The sequence below is a fragment of the Eubalaena glacialis genome, chromosome 4 (genome assembly GCF_028564815.1).
Source record: "Eubalaena glacialis isolate mEubGla1 chromosome 4, mEubGla1.1.hap2.+ XY, whole genome shotgun sequence".
NCBI lineage: Eukaryota > Metazoa > Chordata > Mammalia > Artiodactyla > Balaenidae > Eubalaena > Eubalaena glacialis.
In genome coordinates, this window is record NC_083719.1 from 13756070 (window position 1) to 13771853 (window position 15784).

The 15784-nt window shown below is 40.8% G+C and overlaps 1 protein-coding gene across 1 annotated transcript in view; it reads right to left on the reverse strand.

The window, feature by feature from the left end:
* Positions 1 to 664: 664 nt before the first annotated feature.
* MARCHF11 (membrane associated ring-CH-type finger 11) overlaps positions 665 to 15784 on the reverse strand; it is a 122487-nt gene continuing 107367 nt past the window's right edge. The window contains exon 4 of the mRNA XM_061187664.1: positions 665 to 1112. Within this exon, the coding sequence (XP_061043647.1) occupies positions 790 to 1112 (323 nt within the window). The 3' untranslated portion in view covers positions 665 to 789. The remainder of the gene's footprint in view (positions 1113 to 15784) is intronic.

Below are 15784 nucleotides of genomic sequence, written 5' to 3' on the forward strand. Positions count from 1 at the left end.
CATTGTTTTTTTAAGAATTAATGCTATTGCACACTTAATAGACTGAAGTATAGTGTAAACACAACTTTTATATGCTCTGGGAAACCAAAACATTTAAGTGGTTTGCTTTATTGAGAAACTTTATTGCGGGTCTGGAACTGAACCCGCAATATCTTCAAAGTATGCCTGTAAGACTATTTTATTCCAATTATCTTTACCTTTTTACAAGCTCTCTGTACTGTTTCAGAAGTTAGAAAACAAGCCATAATTCCTAGAACTTGCATTTCTGGTGACAGGTTAATTCATCCCACACAAAAAGTCATGCTCAAGTTTGCCAACCAGCCTGAGGCATGAGGAAGACCAGCGCATCACAGAAGCACCTCTGTGCTTCATCCTTGATGGGCACTTTGGAATTTGCCCACAGCATTCTAAACTCTTCCCCATTGGTAGCATGCCTGAAAAATTACACATGGAGCAAAATGTTTGATAAAAATATATTTAAAACAAGCAAGAAAAAAATAGTTTTGATCTTAAGGATAACGTTCATCATTCTTTGAACCAAGTAGAGTTAAATAATATGTATAATGATTTCAAGTACCAACTTATAAAAGATGTGATAAATCAGAAAGCAAAGAACAGGAGGACACTTTTTTTCAGAAAAATGTATTTGCAATTCAAATGTTCATATAAAAAGCATAAATTTTAAAAAGTTCATAGATGTGTGTTTTTAGAAGTGCTATGGTTTTGCCATTCGTTGCAATTACATTCCCAAATGTGCACGGTGGTCCACACCACACCTTCTTAGCTTTGTCACACTGAAGTCACTCTCATCACAACCTCCCCCGAGCTGTTATCTTCTGACAAATCTTCATGGGGCCTCATCCGATTGAACAGATGTAATAACATGTAGCCACACTGAAACCTTGGGGAGGTCAGCTGTGTTGGGTGGACCAAGTTCCTGTTTCGTAGAGCCGTCAATGGCAACCATAAAGTTCTGCTTGTGGAAGACTCTCCCCGGCTACTTTCTTCGATGTCTGTGGCTTTGTCATAATTTAATACATCCCAGTGTAAGTTGACAGCTCGCCAGCGTTTAAACACTCTGTAAACTGCAGCTCCTTCATGGACAATGAGACCTAAATTTGAGGGAAAAATGAAAAAGACTGCTCATCATCAAAAGTTGAGAATGTTATTTTGTATACAAGTATGATTAAAGAAATAGTCAATTCTCTGTTATGCATCATCATCAAAAACGTGGTATTCTCACTGCTCAAATACTATGTCTAATGGCAAGCTACTACCTGTATTATGCAGGAGTTGTCAATATTCAAAAATAAGAATCCACTGCCATGCAGACAGTAAAGTCATCATGGGTATAAATTACTTGCTCCATTATGGCTCAGAACATGCTTAGACATTTACGTTGCCTTAGGAGAACCATTAGGTTCGTTTATTCATTCAGCATCTCTTTCTTGAGTGCCCACTGTGAGCCAAGCAATGTGTTAGGGACTTGGTCCCAATTGGCAACTTGATTTGCGAAAGAGACAAATATCAGGGTCACTGCCATCTCCCCAGCTTCTAGAACAATGCCTGACACACAGGAGATACGATCGAACCTTTTGTTATTTTTCCTCTCCTCAACAATTCAACAAATATTTATTAAGCTCCTACTTGAGAGCTTTATGTGTATTATCTCATTTATTTCTCACCACCCCCTTACAAAGTAAGTACTAGCATGTCCCCCATTTTACAAACAAAAAGTTGCTCAAGAGCAGACAGGTGGCAGCAGTGGAGCAGGGATTCAAACCCAGGCAGGCGGGCTCCAGAGGGCTCTTTGCCGCTATACAGGGAACTGATGATTACACATTTCTGAGACAAACTTTCAGGAAAGTAAACAAAATAATACGGGAACCTTGGGGACTACAAACTAGCCATCCGTAAGTCGGATATGGTGCCCTGTTGCATGGCTCCATCTCCACCATCCACCCCAGATCCCACCATACCCTGCATTTTTCACACATTTATATTTCAATGTGTAGTCCAAAAGCTTTTGAATCTGTGACCTATCACAAAAAGGAGTCCCTGGTTGGGAGGTCCCTTCAGATAGAAAAGTGAGGAGGAGCTTCCCTTAGAGGAATTTGAAATTCCATTGAAAGTTGGAGGAGAAGCCAATTAAGTCTTTCTTAAGATGGAATATGGCATGTAAGGAGGATGTGTCAGTTTGACACAATCACTTTTAACCAAAATTTGAAAATGAGAAGATCCTACCACCTCCTAGCATTTAGAATCTTGGGAGTATGCCCTAGAGAAACTCTCATATATATGAAAAAGGAAGCATGTTCAAAAATGTTTATTACATATTTGTTTGAGAAAAAAATCGCAAACAATCTCAATGTCCATCCTGAGAAGAATGGATAAATTGTACTGGGTGGATCCAAAGGACTACAGCAATGAAAGAGAAGGGAACAAAATCACATGCACTAACACGGATAAATCTTAAAATAATAGTGGAAATCTCAAAGCCACATAACAAATGAAAATTTCAGGAGTATAAATGATTGGAGTGAAGAAATACTATACATTTTTATGGATACAGGTACATATGGTTAAAATGTTAAAACGTGCATGGGAATAATAACCATTAAATTCATGATAGTGGGGGGGGTGAAATTGGAGAGAGGCTTCAAAGAGGGCTTTCTATTGTGTCTTTGATATCGTGGTTTTTTTAAGCTGGGTGGTGGGGATATGAATGTTTAATGTGTTATTCTATATACTTTTCATGTACCCAAATAATTCATAATTTCAAAAATTATGGAAAATTTATTAGGAAAGTTGACCTAAGATGGGTTGAAGAATAGACAACAGAAGTAGGGGAGACAGATAAGGAGGTTACCACATTATATGTGAAAAGCAGAGTGCTAGCAGTAAGGAGAACACAGAGAAACAAAGTAATAAACTTGTCAGAGGAAAAACTGACAGAAATTGTAAATGCAAGAAGGGAAAAAAAAATCAGAGGCTCACATTTTTAAGGCTAGAAGACTGGGTGACTGAAAGGATGACAGTAACCTTCCCAGAGGTATAATGAGTACGGGTTTTGAACAAGTTTTTATTGAGGAGATTATTTCTTTTTTTTTTTGTCAACTAAAACAATGCCATATAGGTGATGGAGATACCCAGTCTTTGAAAAATCACACCTACCTAATATGAGAATTTAAATTTTACATCTATGCCTTACCAGGAGATAAACTTCTGGCACACCTGACTTAAGAGCATTCCAAAGATACTAACATAGGCCACTAAAAAATGCATGTGCTCTAATAAATAAAAACGTCTTAAGCCCAATTATTGTACACCACCAAAATAATGAGAAGTAATGTAAACTTCTGTTAATCATAGCAATTCAATTGTTTGATTCCTTTTTCTTAAGGAATAATCAGAGTTGACCCAACTGACCAGATGTTTTGGGGAAACAGTCAGAATTATAAGTCAAGACTACCAGATTTTAATTGGTAATTCTAATATTAGCTTTCTGAAATCTCCCTGGCTAATGATTTAACTTCTCTGGTTCTGTTTTTCCTCCTTAAAATGCAATTGCAATACCTAATCTATACATTCAGTGGGATGGTATGAATATAAACTGGAATTCATCAACTATAGAGCACTCAGATTTCTTTGGAGATGGTAACTATCTAAATACAAGACATTATTATTGATTTAAAAATCAATAGTGAATCTATGTGGGGAGGAGCATTCATTCACACGAATCATAAGACCATTACAGTCTGCGACAGGTTCATTCTTGGTAAGTGCAGTGATGGGGGGCTGACTTCACCAGGGGAAACCACTCATTTCACAGGATCCTCTTCTTTTTTTTTTTTTTAGTGATTTCCTTTGAAAGGCCAGAAATCAGATCATTTACTCAAGCTGAAAGTCATTTTCTGGGAATATGTTCCTGGTAGCACTTTTCTAACTATTATACATAAATCTACCCAACGTGCGGAAATAAGTCCCACAGGTCTCTACAGTACATTTTGAACTGAATTTGAAGAAAGAGAACTCCTTGAAGTTCTCATGGAGACACAGTCCTCTTGAATTTCCAGCTCCACGTGCTGCTGCTTCGCTGCATTCAGGTTATGAGTGATGTTTAGACTCTGCTTTATTCCCCACGAAAGTTTGGAATTACTCCTCATCCTCGAGAGGCTTAAATTTTACTGAAATAGGAGGAACCCCATCTCACCCTCCTTTGTAATGTACACTTTTCCCCTTTCTCCTTAAGATTTTTCTGGGGCAGTGGCAAATGCCATTTGTACTAGTGGTTATGAGAAGACTTGACTACTGTGATCATTGAAATCCAGAGGTAAGGATTCATTTAACTCTAGTTCAGTGTGTTGAGAATCTGGCTATTAAAAATCGTACTGCCCTCCTGTCTTACTGAGGATAGGTCCCCTCTTGTTTCAAAACTGATCAGTTCACATCCTTGAGTAGCCTTCACTCTCTGTGTAATACCTCAAGTTAAGCCTTAAAATCAATCTGTCACCTTGACACTTCAGGTCATAGGAAGACAGGCTTGGATTTGCTTCATCTGAGTCACTAACTCTGAAGGGAAAAGCAATGACAATTTCTATAAAATGTAAATATTAAATATTTTATGCCAACAAGGTGTGCTTCATGGGAACTTGGGGTTTTGAAACTTGAGGAGCGTGTGTGTGTAGGTGTCCCTGTGTGTGCAGTTCGTTGTTTCTTATCATTTTCTTGCCAGTAACATTAATTGGAGCATTCCCTTATTGATGTGCAAAGAAACATTTTTGTTAGGGAATAATCTTTAACGACAGAGCAGATTTAAGTATTTTCTGGTTCAATTGAAATAAAAGCACAGTGTTTATGCAAGTAAAATATATCCCAAATTTGGAAGTGGTGTGTTACCTGAAATTCTTACAAGGTAGTAGAAAATGGGCTAACTACCCACGAAATAATGGGAAGACTCTCAAGGTACACAGACTCACACATGTGCATGTGTACGCACACACATACATACTCACCATTTGTCTATGTTTATTTCAATATAGACAAATGGTGTGTTACAATTAACAGAGACTTGCAAAATTTATGTTCAAATACAAACAAATGTTGATATTAACTACCAAACCACCAGTCTAACCATTTCACTTCTTGTGTTGCTTGTTTCAGCTTTTGTTTGAATAGATTTGGTCATTTTTCATAATTTAAAAACTAAATTTTTATCAAGGATCTGTTCTGTGCCAAGCGCTTTTACATGCACAATTTTCATTTAATCTTGACTGTGACTCTACAGATATATATTATTGAATAGTTTCATTGTTAAGGAAATTGAGACCTAGAGAGATTTAGCCAATTGTCCTACATTATGAAGATATCAGCTCTGAGAAGGAAGCCCAAAACTTGTCTATATGTAAACCTTGAGTGCTACAGTGCTATTCATTCTAAATATCCAGTGGATGGCAGCCTCTCCTAGTCATAGAATGACCAACTGAAAGAGATATTGCTATGGACTGAATGTTTGTATCTCCCCCAAATTCATATGTTGAAGCCCCAATCTGCAACATGATGGTATTTGGAGGTGGAATCTTTGGGAGGTAATTCATGAGGGTGATTAATGCCCTTATAAATAGAGGAAGAGACATACGTTTTCTGTGTGTGTGTGTGTGTGTGTGTGTGTGTGTATGTGTGTGTGCATGCACCAAGGAAAGGCCATGTGACAATATAACGAGAAGATGTCTGTCTGCAAACCAAGAAGAGAGCCCTCACCAGACTGAATGTGCCAGCACCCTGACCTTGGACTTCCCACAGCCTTCAGAACTGTAAGAAATAAATGTTTGTTGTTTAAGCCACCCAGGCTGTGGTATTTCGTTATAGCAGCTCAAACAGGCTAAGACAGACCTGGTATATAAACCACATCATCCTCATTTAAAATATGAGTAAATTAAGCCCTGGAGACTATGATTTGGGCAAAGTTATACAATTAGTTGCCATTTTTAATATCCTTGTGTGTCACCGACACTGTTTCGTCTCTAGGAGTGCCAATAAAACAGTGCCTTCCATCTGTCCCCATCCTAGGAGAGAAAAGGGTTGAGGAACCTTATATGAAGGCAACACTGTAAGTGGTGAACACTCCATCTGGTAAGCTGCACTCATCCTAAGCTTTCCCAAGAAATGTAAGATCCTGATAACACAACCTAAACGCCTGTGTGCTGTTCAATCACAGAGACCCTTGGGAAAGCTAAAGAGCTCGCAGCGGATATTTGGCCAGAAAAGGCTCTCTTGATTGTGAAAATGTCCAAGATTTCTCAGTTAAATTTAACCATTCTCCCTGGCCAAGATTCTCATTCTCATTCTCTCTCTCTCTCTCTCACTCTCTCTCTCCCCCTACCTCTCTCAGTGAGTTTCCATATAACCAAACTCTATACATATAATCTGTGTCATTCTGGAAAGTCAGTGTTCACCAGGAGCAGAATGGTGACTTTGGGGCCCCTACAGTTACAGTTAAGAAGAACAGATTAGAGAAGATTAGAGTCAACCTCATAAAGTGGCTCCATTTTTTAGTCCTTAATTCCCACTGGAACTTGGGGAAGACCAGAGTGTGGTTGCACAAAAGAGGGTTAACTAAATGAGACTGTGGCCCAAGATACCCTTTGTTGGGATCATTGTTGCTAGAATGTAATCAAACGCATGAATCCTCCTGGCACATCTTCCTAAGATACTCTACATTTAAATGCCAATCATTATGGAAACTTAGATATAAGTGTAGAGGTAATCACTTTAAAAGTCACTCTTCCATTGTTGAATCTTGTTAATATGAATCTTGAAGAAATAACCACAAGTCATTTCTATATATACTGAATGGTTTTTGTTGGGACTCAACTATATATGAAGCTTAAAGTAAAACAAAAACCAGGAAAGAAAAAAAAAAAGCAAAAATATAAAACTTAAAGAGAGATACAAAGATTGAAAGACAATACATATTCCATTACAGAAATCACTAAGCTCACAGAAGAAAGCTATCATCAGCTGATATCCTAAAATCTAGGCCTCTGGGAACTACAATATCCTGATTATATATGGGGATTTTTGTGAGACATATTTCCAATATTGCCCATCAGAACAAATAATGAAAAGAAATATCCTACATAAAATGTACTTATATCTCTAAAAGATGAGTTGATTTTTCTATTGTTGCATACTATATATATATATATATATATATATATATATATATATATAATAAGAACCAAGTTGAGAATGGCAGGCTGGTCATGAAAGTTTAAAGCTCAGGGGTTCAAACACAGATTGATCATTAGCATTGGTAGTAAAATCTTCTTTGTTAAGAAATGTGATAAGGACAACGAATTATTCAGAAACTTTCCACAACATGAAAACCCTTGACACTAGAGGCTGGCTAGTTTCCAAATATGGATGATCTAATCCACTTCACCCCCAAAGTAAAGAACAGCACACATGAAGAAATGATTATGACAATGATTATGACAATAGAGCCTAAATGACTGTTTCTCTGAGAGCACACAAAAGGAAATTCATGGTGTTTGTTTTAGGACACTGCCACCCTCTATGTCTTCCTCTCTACTCAATGAAATCTGCCGTCATCAGCCTGGTTGCAAAGAACACATTCGTGCTGTTCCTTCAATGCTGATGACCAACACTGCCTGGGCACAGAACAAGATGCAAAGGCAAATTTTAACATGGAGTATAACCTCTCACTAGCTGGCAGTGAGGGAAGCACCCCCTTTTCTAGAAGGTCCTGACATAGGTTGGATCTGGTTCTTAACCTACCATCTTTATTTCAGTTAACGATCATCCCCCAAGTCAGTTAAGCTGAAACCCAAGAATCACCTAGTCTATCCTCTTGCACTAAATTCTGCTAATTCTGTCTTCTTAGCAAATCTGAGATAAAACCATGAAGCAGAGAATCATCTATCTGTGACCCCAATCAGTCATGTGCTCCCTGAGGACAGGAACCCTATTCCTACTTCAATTACTGTCATGAACCCAATAGTTACAAAATGACTGTGCCCAGGCCAAAAGCCTAAGAGGCAGACATGGATTCCTCTCTTCTATTTCCAGGCAAAACAGGAGAATAAAAAAATGCTGTCCATTTATCTGACCACTTGCTCTTCTAAGAAGCCAATCCATCAATCAATTATTTTAATGATTTTTTTTCTTCCTTAGTAGAGAGGAGATTCCCCTGAACTTTCAATTACTAGCCCTGGAGCATAAATCTACCATAGGCATATTCACAGAATATTCCTCAAAAGCTGCAAACTTGTTATACATTATAAAATACATGATATGTTAATTTTTTAAAAGAAGGATTAAAAGAATTCACTGGAGAGAAGAATTGTTATACTATCTAAGTTTCCATCCAAAAGTGCTTGAGGAAAAAAAGATCTATGGATATGATTATTTCAATAAAAGAAATAAAGGAATGAGTCCAATACTTTTATAGATAATAAAGGTATCCTAGAGTTCCCCTATAACTGGGAGCATGATTTAGAATCGGTTTAATTTCAGCTGAATGCAACTCCAATTCTGTCCTTCAGTTCATGGACGGATGGAACACCTGGTAGCAAAGAGTAACATCATATCACAGAGATGAGAAGTTGTCAAACGTAGTCACTGAATTTCAAAATTAGGAAATATTGGGTATGATTTAACCCAACCTGTTCATATGGGGGGGATGAAGTCTCCGAAGCCCAGAGAAGTGACATGGCTGGACCAATGGGCCACAGTTAAGTGTCCAAGCCCAGAATCAGAGCCAGACCCCTGATGCCTGATCCAGTGCACTCCCTCTGCAAGAACTCAGCTCTCAGGAGCCACCCCTGGCTGAAGCTGGTCCTCACTAGTGTCTATTTGGCCCAAGGGATATTACACTGACTATGAAGTAGAATCAAAATCTCTTTTCAGACTAAGATGGTCAGTTCTCCTCTGGCCTTTATTCTAAAGTGTGCATTGCAGCATCTGGATAGGAGATGGGAGTGATCCTCCCAGTTTATAAAATAAATAACTCTGCAAACTTCAATATTACAGTATTTGGTTAAAAAGCCTATCAATGTCTATCTTCTGTGTTAATTAACGCTTCAAGGATTGGGAATCTACTTTGGTAGATTTCCATTTGTTTCCCACACTCTGGACCAAAGCCAGTTCTTAGAAGGAGTCTATTAGTGGACTTTTCCTAGTGGCAAGTCGAAATATGTACAACTAATTTTCCCTTCCATCGCCAATGGAAAAACTGTCTACTCCAAACTTGCAGATTATGATTTTATTAATCTTTGGGGTAAACAATACATGTATTGATTGTTCCATTTCAGGGGTGAGAACAGCATTTTAAAAGTTTTAATAGAAATATCTAATTAAAACCTGTTTATCTTTGGACCTGACATAGGCTATTTCACATTTGTTGGCTTTGCTTTTCATTTCTCTTAAATCACACAGACTGTGGGTAAAAATTCCAAACAGAAGCTGCCATCTCAGCATAAGTACAGTTTCTAACTCTTTGAATTCATCCACATAACATCAGTAAGATTTTTTAATCGAAAAAGCAATAAAAATTTTTAACCTGAATATAAAAATGCTTAGACCTTAAGTTTCTTTAATATTCTATTCTGTGATCTAGCAAGAAAATTCAAGGTTGAGATGTGATTCTTTACAAGAAACTGTTTCACTCAGAATAATGCAAAGAGAGAGAAATGGCTTTTGGTATGGTATATTAAATATTTTCCATTCTCTTTACTAATGTTTCTGTATGTTTTGGTTCTATGAATTTACACTAAATAAAGGCTTCACAAATCAGCTACATTATTTTGGGTTTCTAGGGAAAATTTTTTCTCCATTTCTGAACTAAAATCAGTAGTTTAAGAAAGTATTTATTCCTGATTCCATGCCTTAGGTGTTTGAGACAGCAACTAACGAAGTAGTTTCATTTATTGAATAGACAACATTTTGTAAATTAGCCATTTGAGTTCATCATATAAGGAGATAGATAGAATTAATCACATAAGTATTTTTACACAGGCTCTGGAGCCACAGTGTCCGGAGTCCAATCTTGGGTCCCTCTTCCGATCTGTGTGACCCCCGGAAACGGGTTAATGGCGCCTTAGTTTTCTCATCTCTGAGGTGAGGAGAACAGTACCTACACCTCACAGGGCTGTTGTGAGGACTGAGTGTGAAAATGCAGGTAACGTGCTTAGAATGTTGTCTGGACCAGGGTAAGCACACTCTTAGCCATCACTGGAGATTTGGTTTTTAAACCTCCTTTCAACGTATCTGGAAGCAGTTGAAAACAGATACAGGCTCCATTTCTATGCTCCTCTCTGCTTCCTCATGAGCCCAGAGACACCCTGTCAGCACACCACAGTCCCGTATCCTCCGTGTTCTAAGTAGGAGCATCATTTAGAAAAATCATGTTCACACCCTCCGCAGTGAGAAAGTTCTTTGTTGCAAAATAGTGTGAAGCCAGGAGGCCCCCAAAGAGGGAGGCCCCCGAAGAGGTCGGTGCCAGTTCTGAAGAACGATCTCCAGGGTCTTAGGTTAAGGGAGCTGTGTCATCTTGTCATGGTTCCCATTACCAAGGCCTACTCTGCTTTCTCTTCCAAGGAAAACTTCCCATGTCCAAGTTGAATTGGCCTCTTTAATAACCTCATTTTAGAGTAGCCTAGGGATGTACTCAGATCTCTCTAAAGTTGTTGCAATTGTTCCAACCCTCATGTGTTTAGAAATCACACAACCACTCTTGTGGAAAACAGTAAAGACAAAGAAAGAGTGAAGTCGCACAGAACACACACACGCACGCGCGCATGCGCGAATGCTCACGTACAGAGTGAAGCCACAAGGGAGGTCCCCTCCTGACGCCTCAGCTGCTCCCTACAATCTCAGATGATTTGTCCCCTGGCTCCTGGATCTCCTCAGCCCCACAGACCCACACTCTTCAGGTCCATGTGGAAGACCTGACCATGACCTGACCTGCATAACCCTTGCCCTCCGCTGTCCCTCCTTCACTCCACTCCGGGCCTTTCCCTTCCAGAAACTGGTCCAACTGCAAAAGCCCTGACACTACCAGCACTGCTGACAACCACCACCTCCAGTGCTTCTCACTCACCCGCTTTCTTCCTTTCAATGAGTGCACCCGTTCTACTTCCTGAAGACCTCGAGCCCCTCTATTGGGCAATCTTTCCCCAATCTGCCAGCTTCTTTCTGGCTCTGGTTCCTTCCCCAGCCACTGAGAAAGCAACCCCATCCTGTAATCATCCTCCACCACTCCAGGTGAAGGGCAAGGCTGATCTCACTGCTGGTCTTCCAGCAGCTCTGTATATAAAACCTCAGCCTAGCCCAATCTCACCATTTCACCGCTCTGCACTCACTCTCAGCGCTAGTGGGTAAGAATACACAGCCTCATAGCCCTGGATGTTGGGGCCACCCCCGACCCAGCCCCGGGAGGGCACTCAATCATGCCCAGTGGTTCTGCATGTCTCCTGGCTCAGCTCCCCTCCCCAAAGCCCTGCGCTGCTGATTGTCATTTTTAATTCTCTCCGCAGACTCCTGTCCCCACGCTGTGCCTTCCCTGTCTCCACAGATGACCATACTATCTGCCTGCCTGAGAAAGGGGAGATCTCTGGCAAGGAGGACCATCCGTTTACCCTCCCAGAACAGCGTATGCGGCATCTCCAGCTGCGCCCACCCTCTCCGCCCCCGCCTGCCCATCTTAGGGGTGAGGGGGCCCTTCCTGTGCAAGACACGGACCCCTCCCCTGTGTGCTGGGCTCTATCTCCGCACCTCAGGGGCATCAAGCTGTCCCCTCCCACCTGGATTTTCAATCTGCCTTCTGATTTCTTCTAGGTCTGTCTTCTCAGCATTTTGCTCAAACCTTGCTCCACCATTAAAACAAATAAACAGGAACTTTCCTCAATTCTACCCGCCCCCCACCCCAGATTCTACCCTCATTTAACTGTGCCCCTTTTCAGCCAAGACTTATAAACTTACATTTTGAGCCCCTTCTGCCTATCCCAGCCATTCTCAGCAATCTTGTGTCTATCCACCGAACCCCCATATTCCCAGATCCAGTGATACGTTTCGTCTTGATTTCACCTACTCTTGATAAGGCATCTGGCACTGTTGGCCACTTGCTCCTCTGCCCCCAAGTCCCTTCCTCACCTCGCCCGAGCCCACTCTCTCCTTCTGTGGCCACACTCCTCTCTCCGCGCGCGCTCTCTCTCTCTGTCTCACTGTGCTCCTTAAACTGCCACTCATATCACCCGAATCACTTTCCCTCGCAGACGCTGGTTTCAACCACCAGATATAAATCCCCAGCTCAGATTTCCAACCCTAAGTATGATTAACCTTCCCCCACCTGCACTCACATATATTTCTCTCCTGGCACTTTCCACGTTGTATTTTAATTGCTTATTTCCCTGACTGTCTCTTGCCAGCAGCTGGCGAGCAGGGAGGATGCTATATTCCAAAAGCTTTTCTGCAAAGGCCCAGATAGTAAATATTGTAGGTCATGCACACACATCATGGTCCCTCTTTGATGAGGCTGCAAGCACTCACTGACAACACATCAGTGAATGGATATGACTGGGTTCCAAGAAAACTTTTTTTATGGCCACTGAAATTTATATTTGATATAACTTTCATATGCAGTGAAATGATATTCTTCTTTTAATGTTTGACCATTTCAAAATCATTCTTAGATCATGGATTATACAAAAACAGGCAGCAGACTGTGAACTATTTGTATTTCTATCCTGTACTTTATTATTGGGACACAATAAATACCCAGTGAATGTTGGCCCAATAGATGACTAATACTTATTTGGCTAAACTGCCGCAGCTGAGACAGGCTGAAAGATTCACACTATTTCCTATGGAGGAAACAAAAGTCAACAATAACAATATATTTGGTCTGCTGCTCGGCTAATCATGTCCATGTTTCTCCAAAAGGACTTGAACTGTACCAGGTCACAAGAGGGGAAGGTTTGGGGTTGGGTTTTCTCCCCCAGGAGGAGGCCTAAAGAGCTAACTCACTTTGAGAGACCATTTCAGGCACAGCCCTGAGGACAAGTAGCAAAAGCAAGCTCCTTTCTGCGTTCTCTCCTGGGGTTTTGAAGGCAGCAATACCACTAATAACAAACTAGGATAATCATCTTTGGAAAAACTGGTAAACATCAGTGTGATCAAGGCATAGAATAGCCTATAATTGGTTCTTCCAGAGTAAAGAGATAATAACGGTCTGCTTCTCAAAGCATATAAAGGGTAAAGATCTGTTCTTTCTCTAACGATGTTGAATTACAAGGGCCCATTCTGCCTCTCCATCCAAGGGGCCTGGCTAGATTCTAAGTGAAGCTGGGGCATTTCCTGGGGCATCAAGCACACTAATGCATTCTGAGATCAGGAAATAATGATCTGTGCTTGTAAAGGAATTCTGCTCTGAGAAATGATTCCAAACAAGCCAGGAGAGCATTCGAATCTGGTAACAGTCACGGCTGCAAAGATAACAGACCAACCAGGGCGGCCCACCTTGCAGCCCAGTCCTCGCCTGGGAGGAAGTTTGAAGGGAAGCCCAGAGGGGCTCTGGGCCAGAGCGGAAGGTCTCTGTCCAGCGGCTGGGCAAGGGTCTCCCAAGTGGCCAAACTGAGACGCTGGAGGGACGTTGGTCCCCGATCAAATTAGAGATCAGGAAATAGAAGCAGGAAATGGAGCAGAGGCGGCTGACAGTCCTCTCCCGTCTGGAGGGAAAACTGTGATAGGACGATTCAAAAAGGAAACACCGGGCTAATCGACTTCCTTAGTTATTTTGCCAGACACTGTTGAAGCTGAGCTGCTTTTTTCTCACGCCTTACAGTTCACGCAGACTCACCCACATCCGTGCTTCCTATGAAACTCAGAGCGAGACGAGGGCAACAACGCCTCCCATCACCCGCTGCAACCTAAAGCGCCAACACGGCACTCAAGCAGCCTCTGCGTCGCCCCCCAGCCCCACGCCTCCCCTCCGTGGCCGAATGTGGACCTACTGACGTCCGAGCTCCGCTTTCCTGAGTGATCCCAGTGGCTCAGATCCCAAACTTGGTGGTAGTGGTGGTGACTGGGGTGGGAGGGGGTGGAGTGTGATGAAAGTGGGCTCCGCCCACCAAAAAAATCTACTTTACGTAGATTTGAAATCTTACGATCAAACTCCCTGACAATTTAAAATGAGTTGGCGCTGTACCATTTGGCGGCCCTGAGAAGAGGTGTCCCCACTTCCCAGAGAGAAAGTCTCTTCGATGCGGAGACGCCCCATGTCAGGTCACACTGGACTGACTCCGTGGTCTAGGCTGTCCCCCGGGAGGGCTGAGACGTCTGTCCGGCATCCACAACCCGCTCTGTGAAGGAGAGCACCCCACAGGCCCTCGGGAGTGTGGTGAACTTGAGTGTTCTCTTGGTAGTTTTACATTTTTCTCCTGGAACTATTTGATAACTTTTATATTTGTCCATAAATATACTGCAGCTTAAAAAAATGCTATCTCTCTATCACGACCCAGGAGCTGAACTTTTTATAAATCCCTCCAACTGCTGTCCTTTCAATCACACATCTGTATGGTAATGACCCTGTGTGACAAGGTCAGAAGCAGAAGCCCTCTGGAGGGTGCTCCCCAGCAAACCCATTTTTTTCCGCTCTAAATTATGGCATGTTTCAATTCCAATGTTAATTTCTTTCAGTAAATATGTTTTTCACCTAAAATACTTTAAGAAATATTGTCACCTTCTGAATCATGCTGGGAAATGCCAGCGAGCATGGACAATTTTAAACAGGGGATGGTTTCAATGTCATTTATATTTTGCTTGGAATGCATTAGAATTTTCTTGCCTTAGTTGATTCACTTTCTTATGCTTTGCTTATGCTAATTGGGTTATACCTGTTGAAAATGAGCCACAGGAAGGAAGATGACCTAAACGCACCATTTTAGGTGGAAATAACCCTGGCATTCAATAGACAACTGGTCATCCTCCATGGCAAGGACTCATTTGTGGTAACCAAGACTCTGATTATCCTGAAATTCTTTGTCAAACTTCTTCACCTTTCCTCATATAATATCAAAAAAATAGAAAACGTACACTTTACATTTCACATCAATAAAATGTTAAATCATGTGTTACTGTTAGCTGCTCTATCTGGAGAAAAAAATAGCAAAGTAAAGCAATACCAAAAGCAAGAGAGAATTACTGTGTCTTTTAAAAAGTAAATATAGGTCTTATATCATCAATCCAAAACCATAGGAATAGGTTGTATTTATGTATTTATTGTTCTAAAGTTCTATAATGAAATGTGAATAAAAGTTACCAACTGGTAACTCTAAATAGTTTTCTTACATGTGCCCAAGCAGATTTAGCTAGATATATTACCAACTGTGAAAAACAGATTTTCAAAAGGGCCATGATATATATAAGAATTTATCTGAATTTAAAAAAAATTATTTAGATTTGAAACTTAGGAAAAGAAAACTTCATGTTGAAGAGTATGAGATTTCTGCAGAAGCGTTCTTCAATATTGACTATAATTGATACAGAAAGAAGAAGAAACTTTGATCAGATCCTCGTCCTAGTATATTTCAGGTTACTTTTGAATACCATATTGAAATACTGTATCTGCGCTATAAACACTGCACTGATTCTTTTAGAAAATAAAATCCAGCAGGGGTGATCCAGATCACTGCCTCTCAAAACCCCTGGCTTCTCCATGTTTAGGAGCTCTGGGGTCAGTTTCTTCTACCTATTATACTGTTGA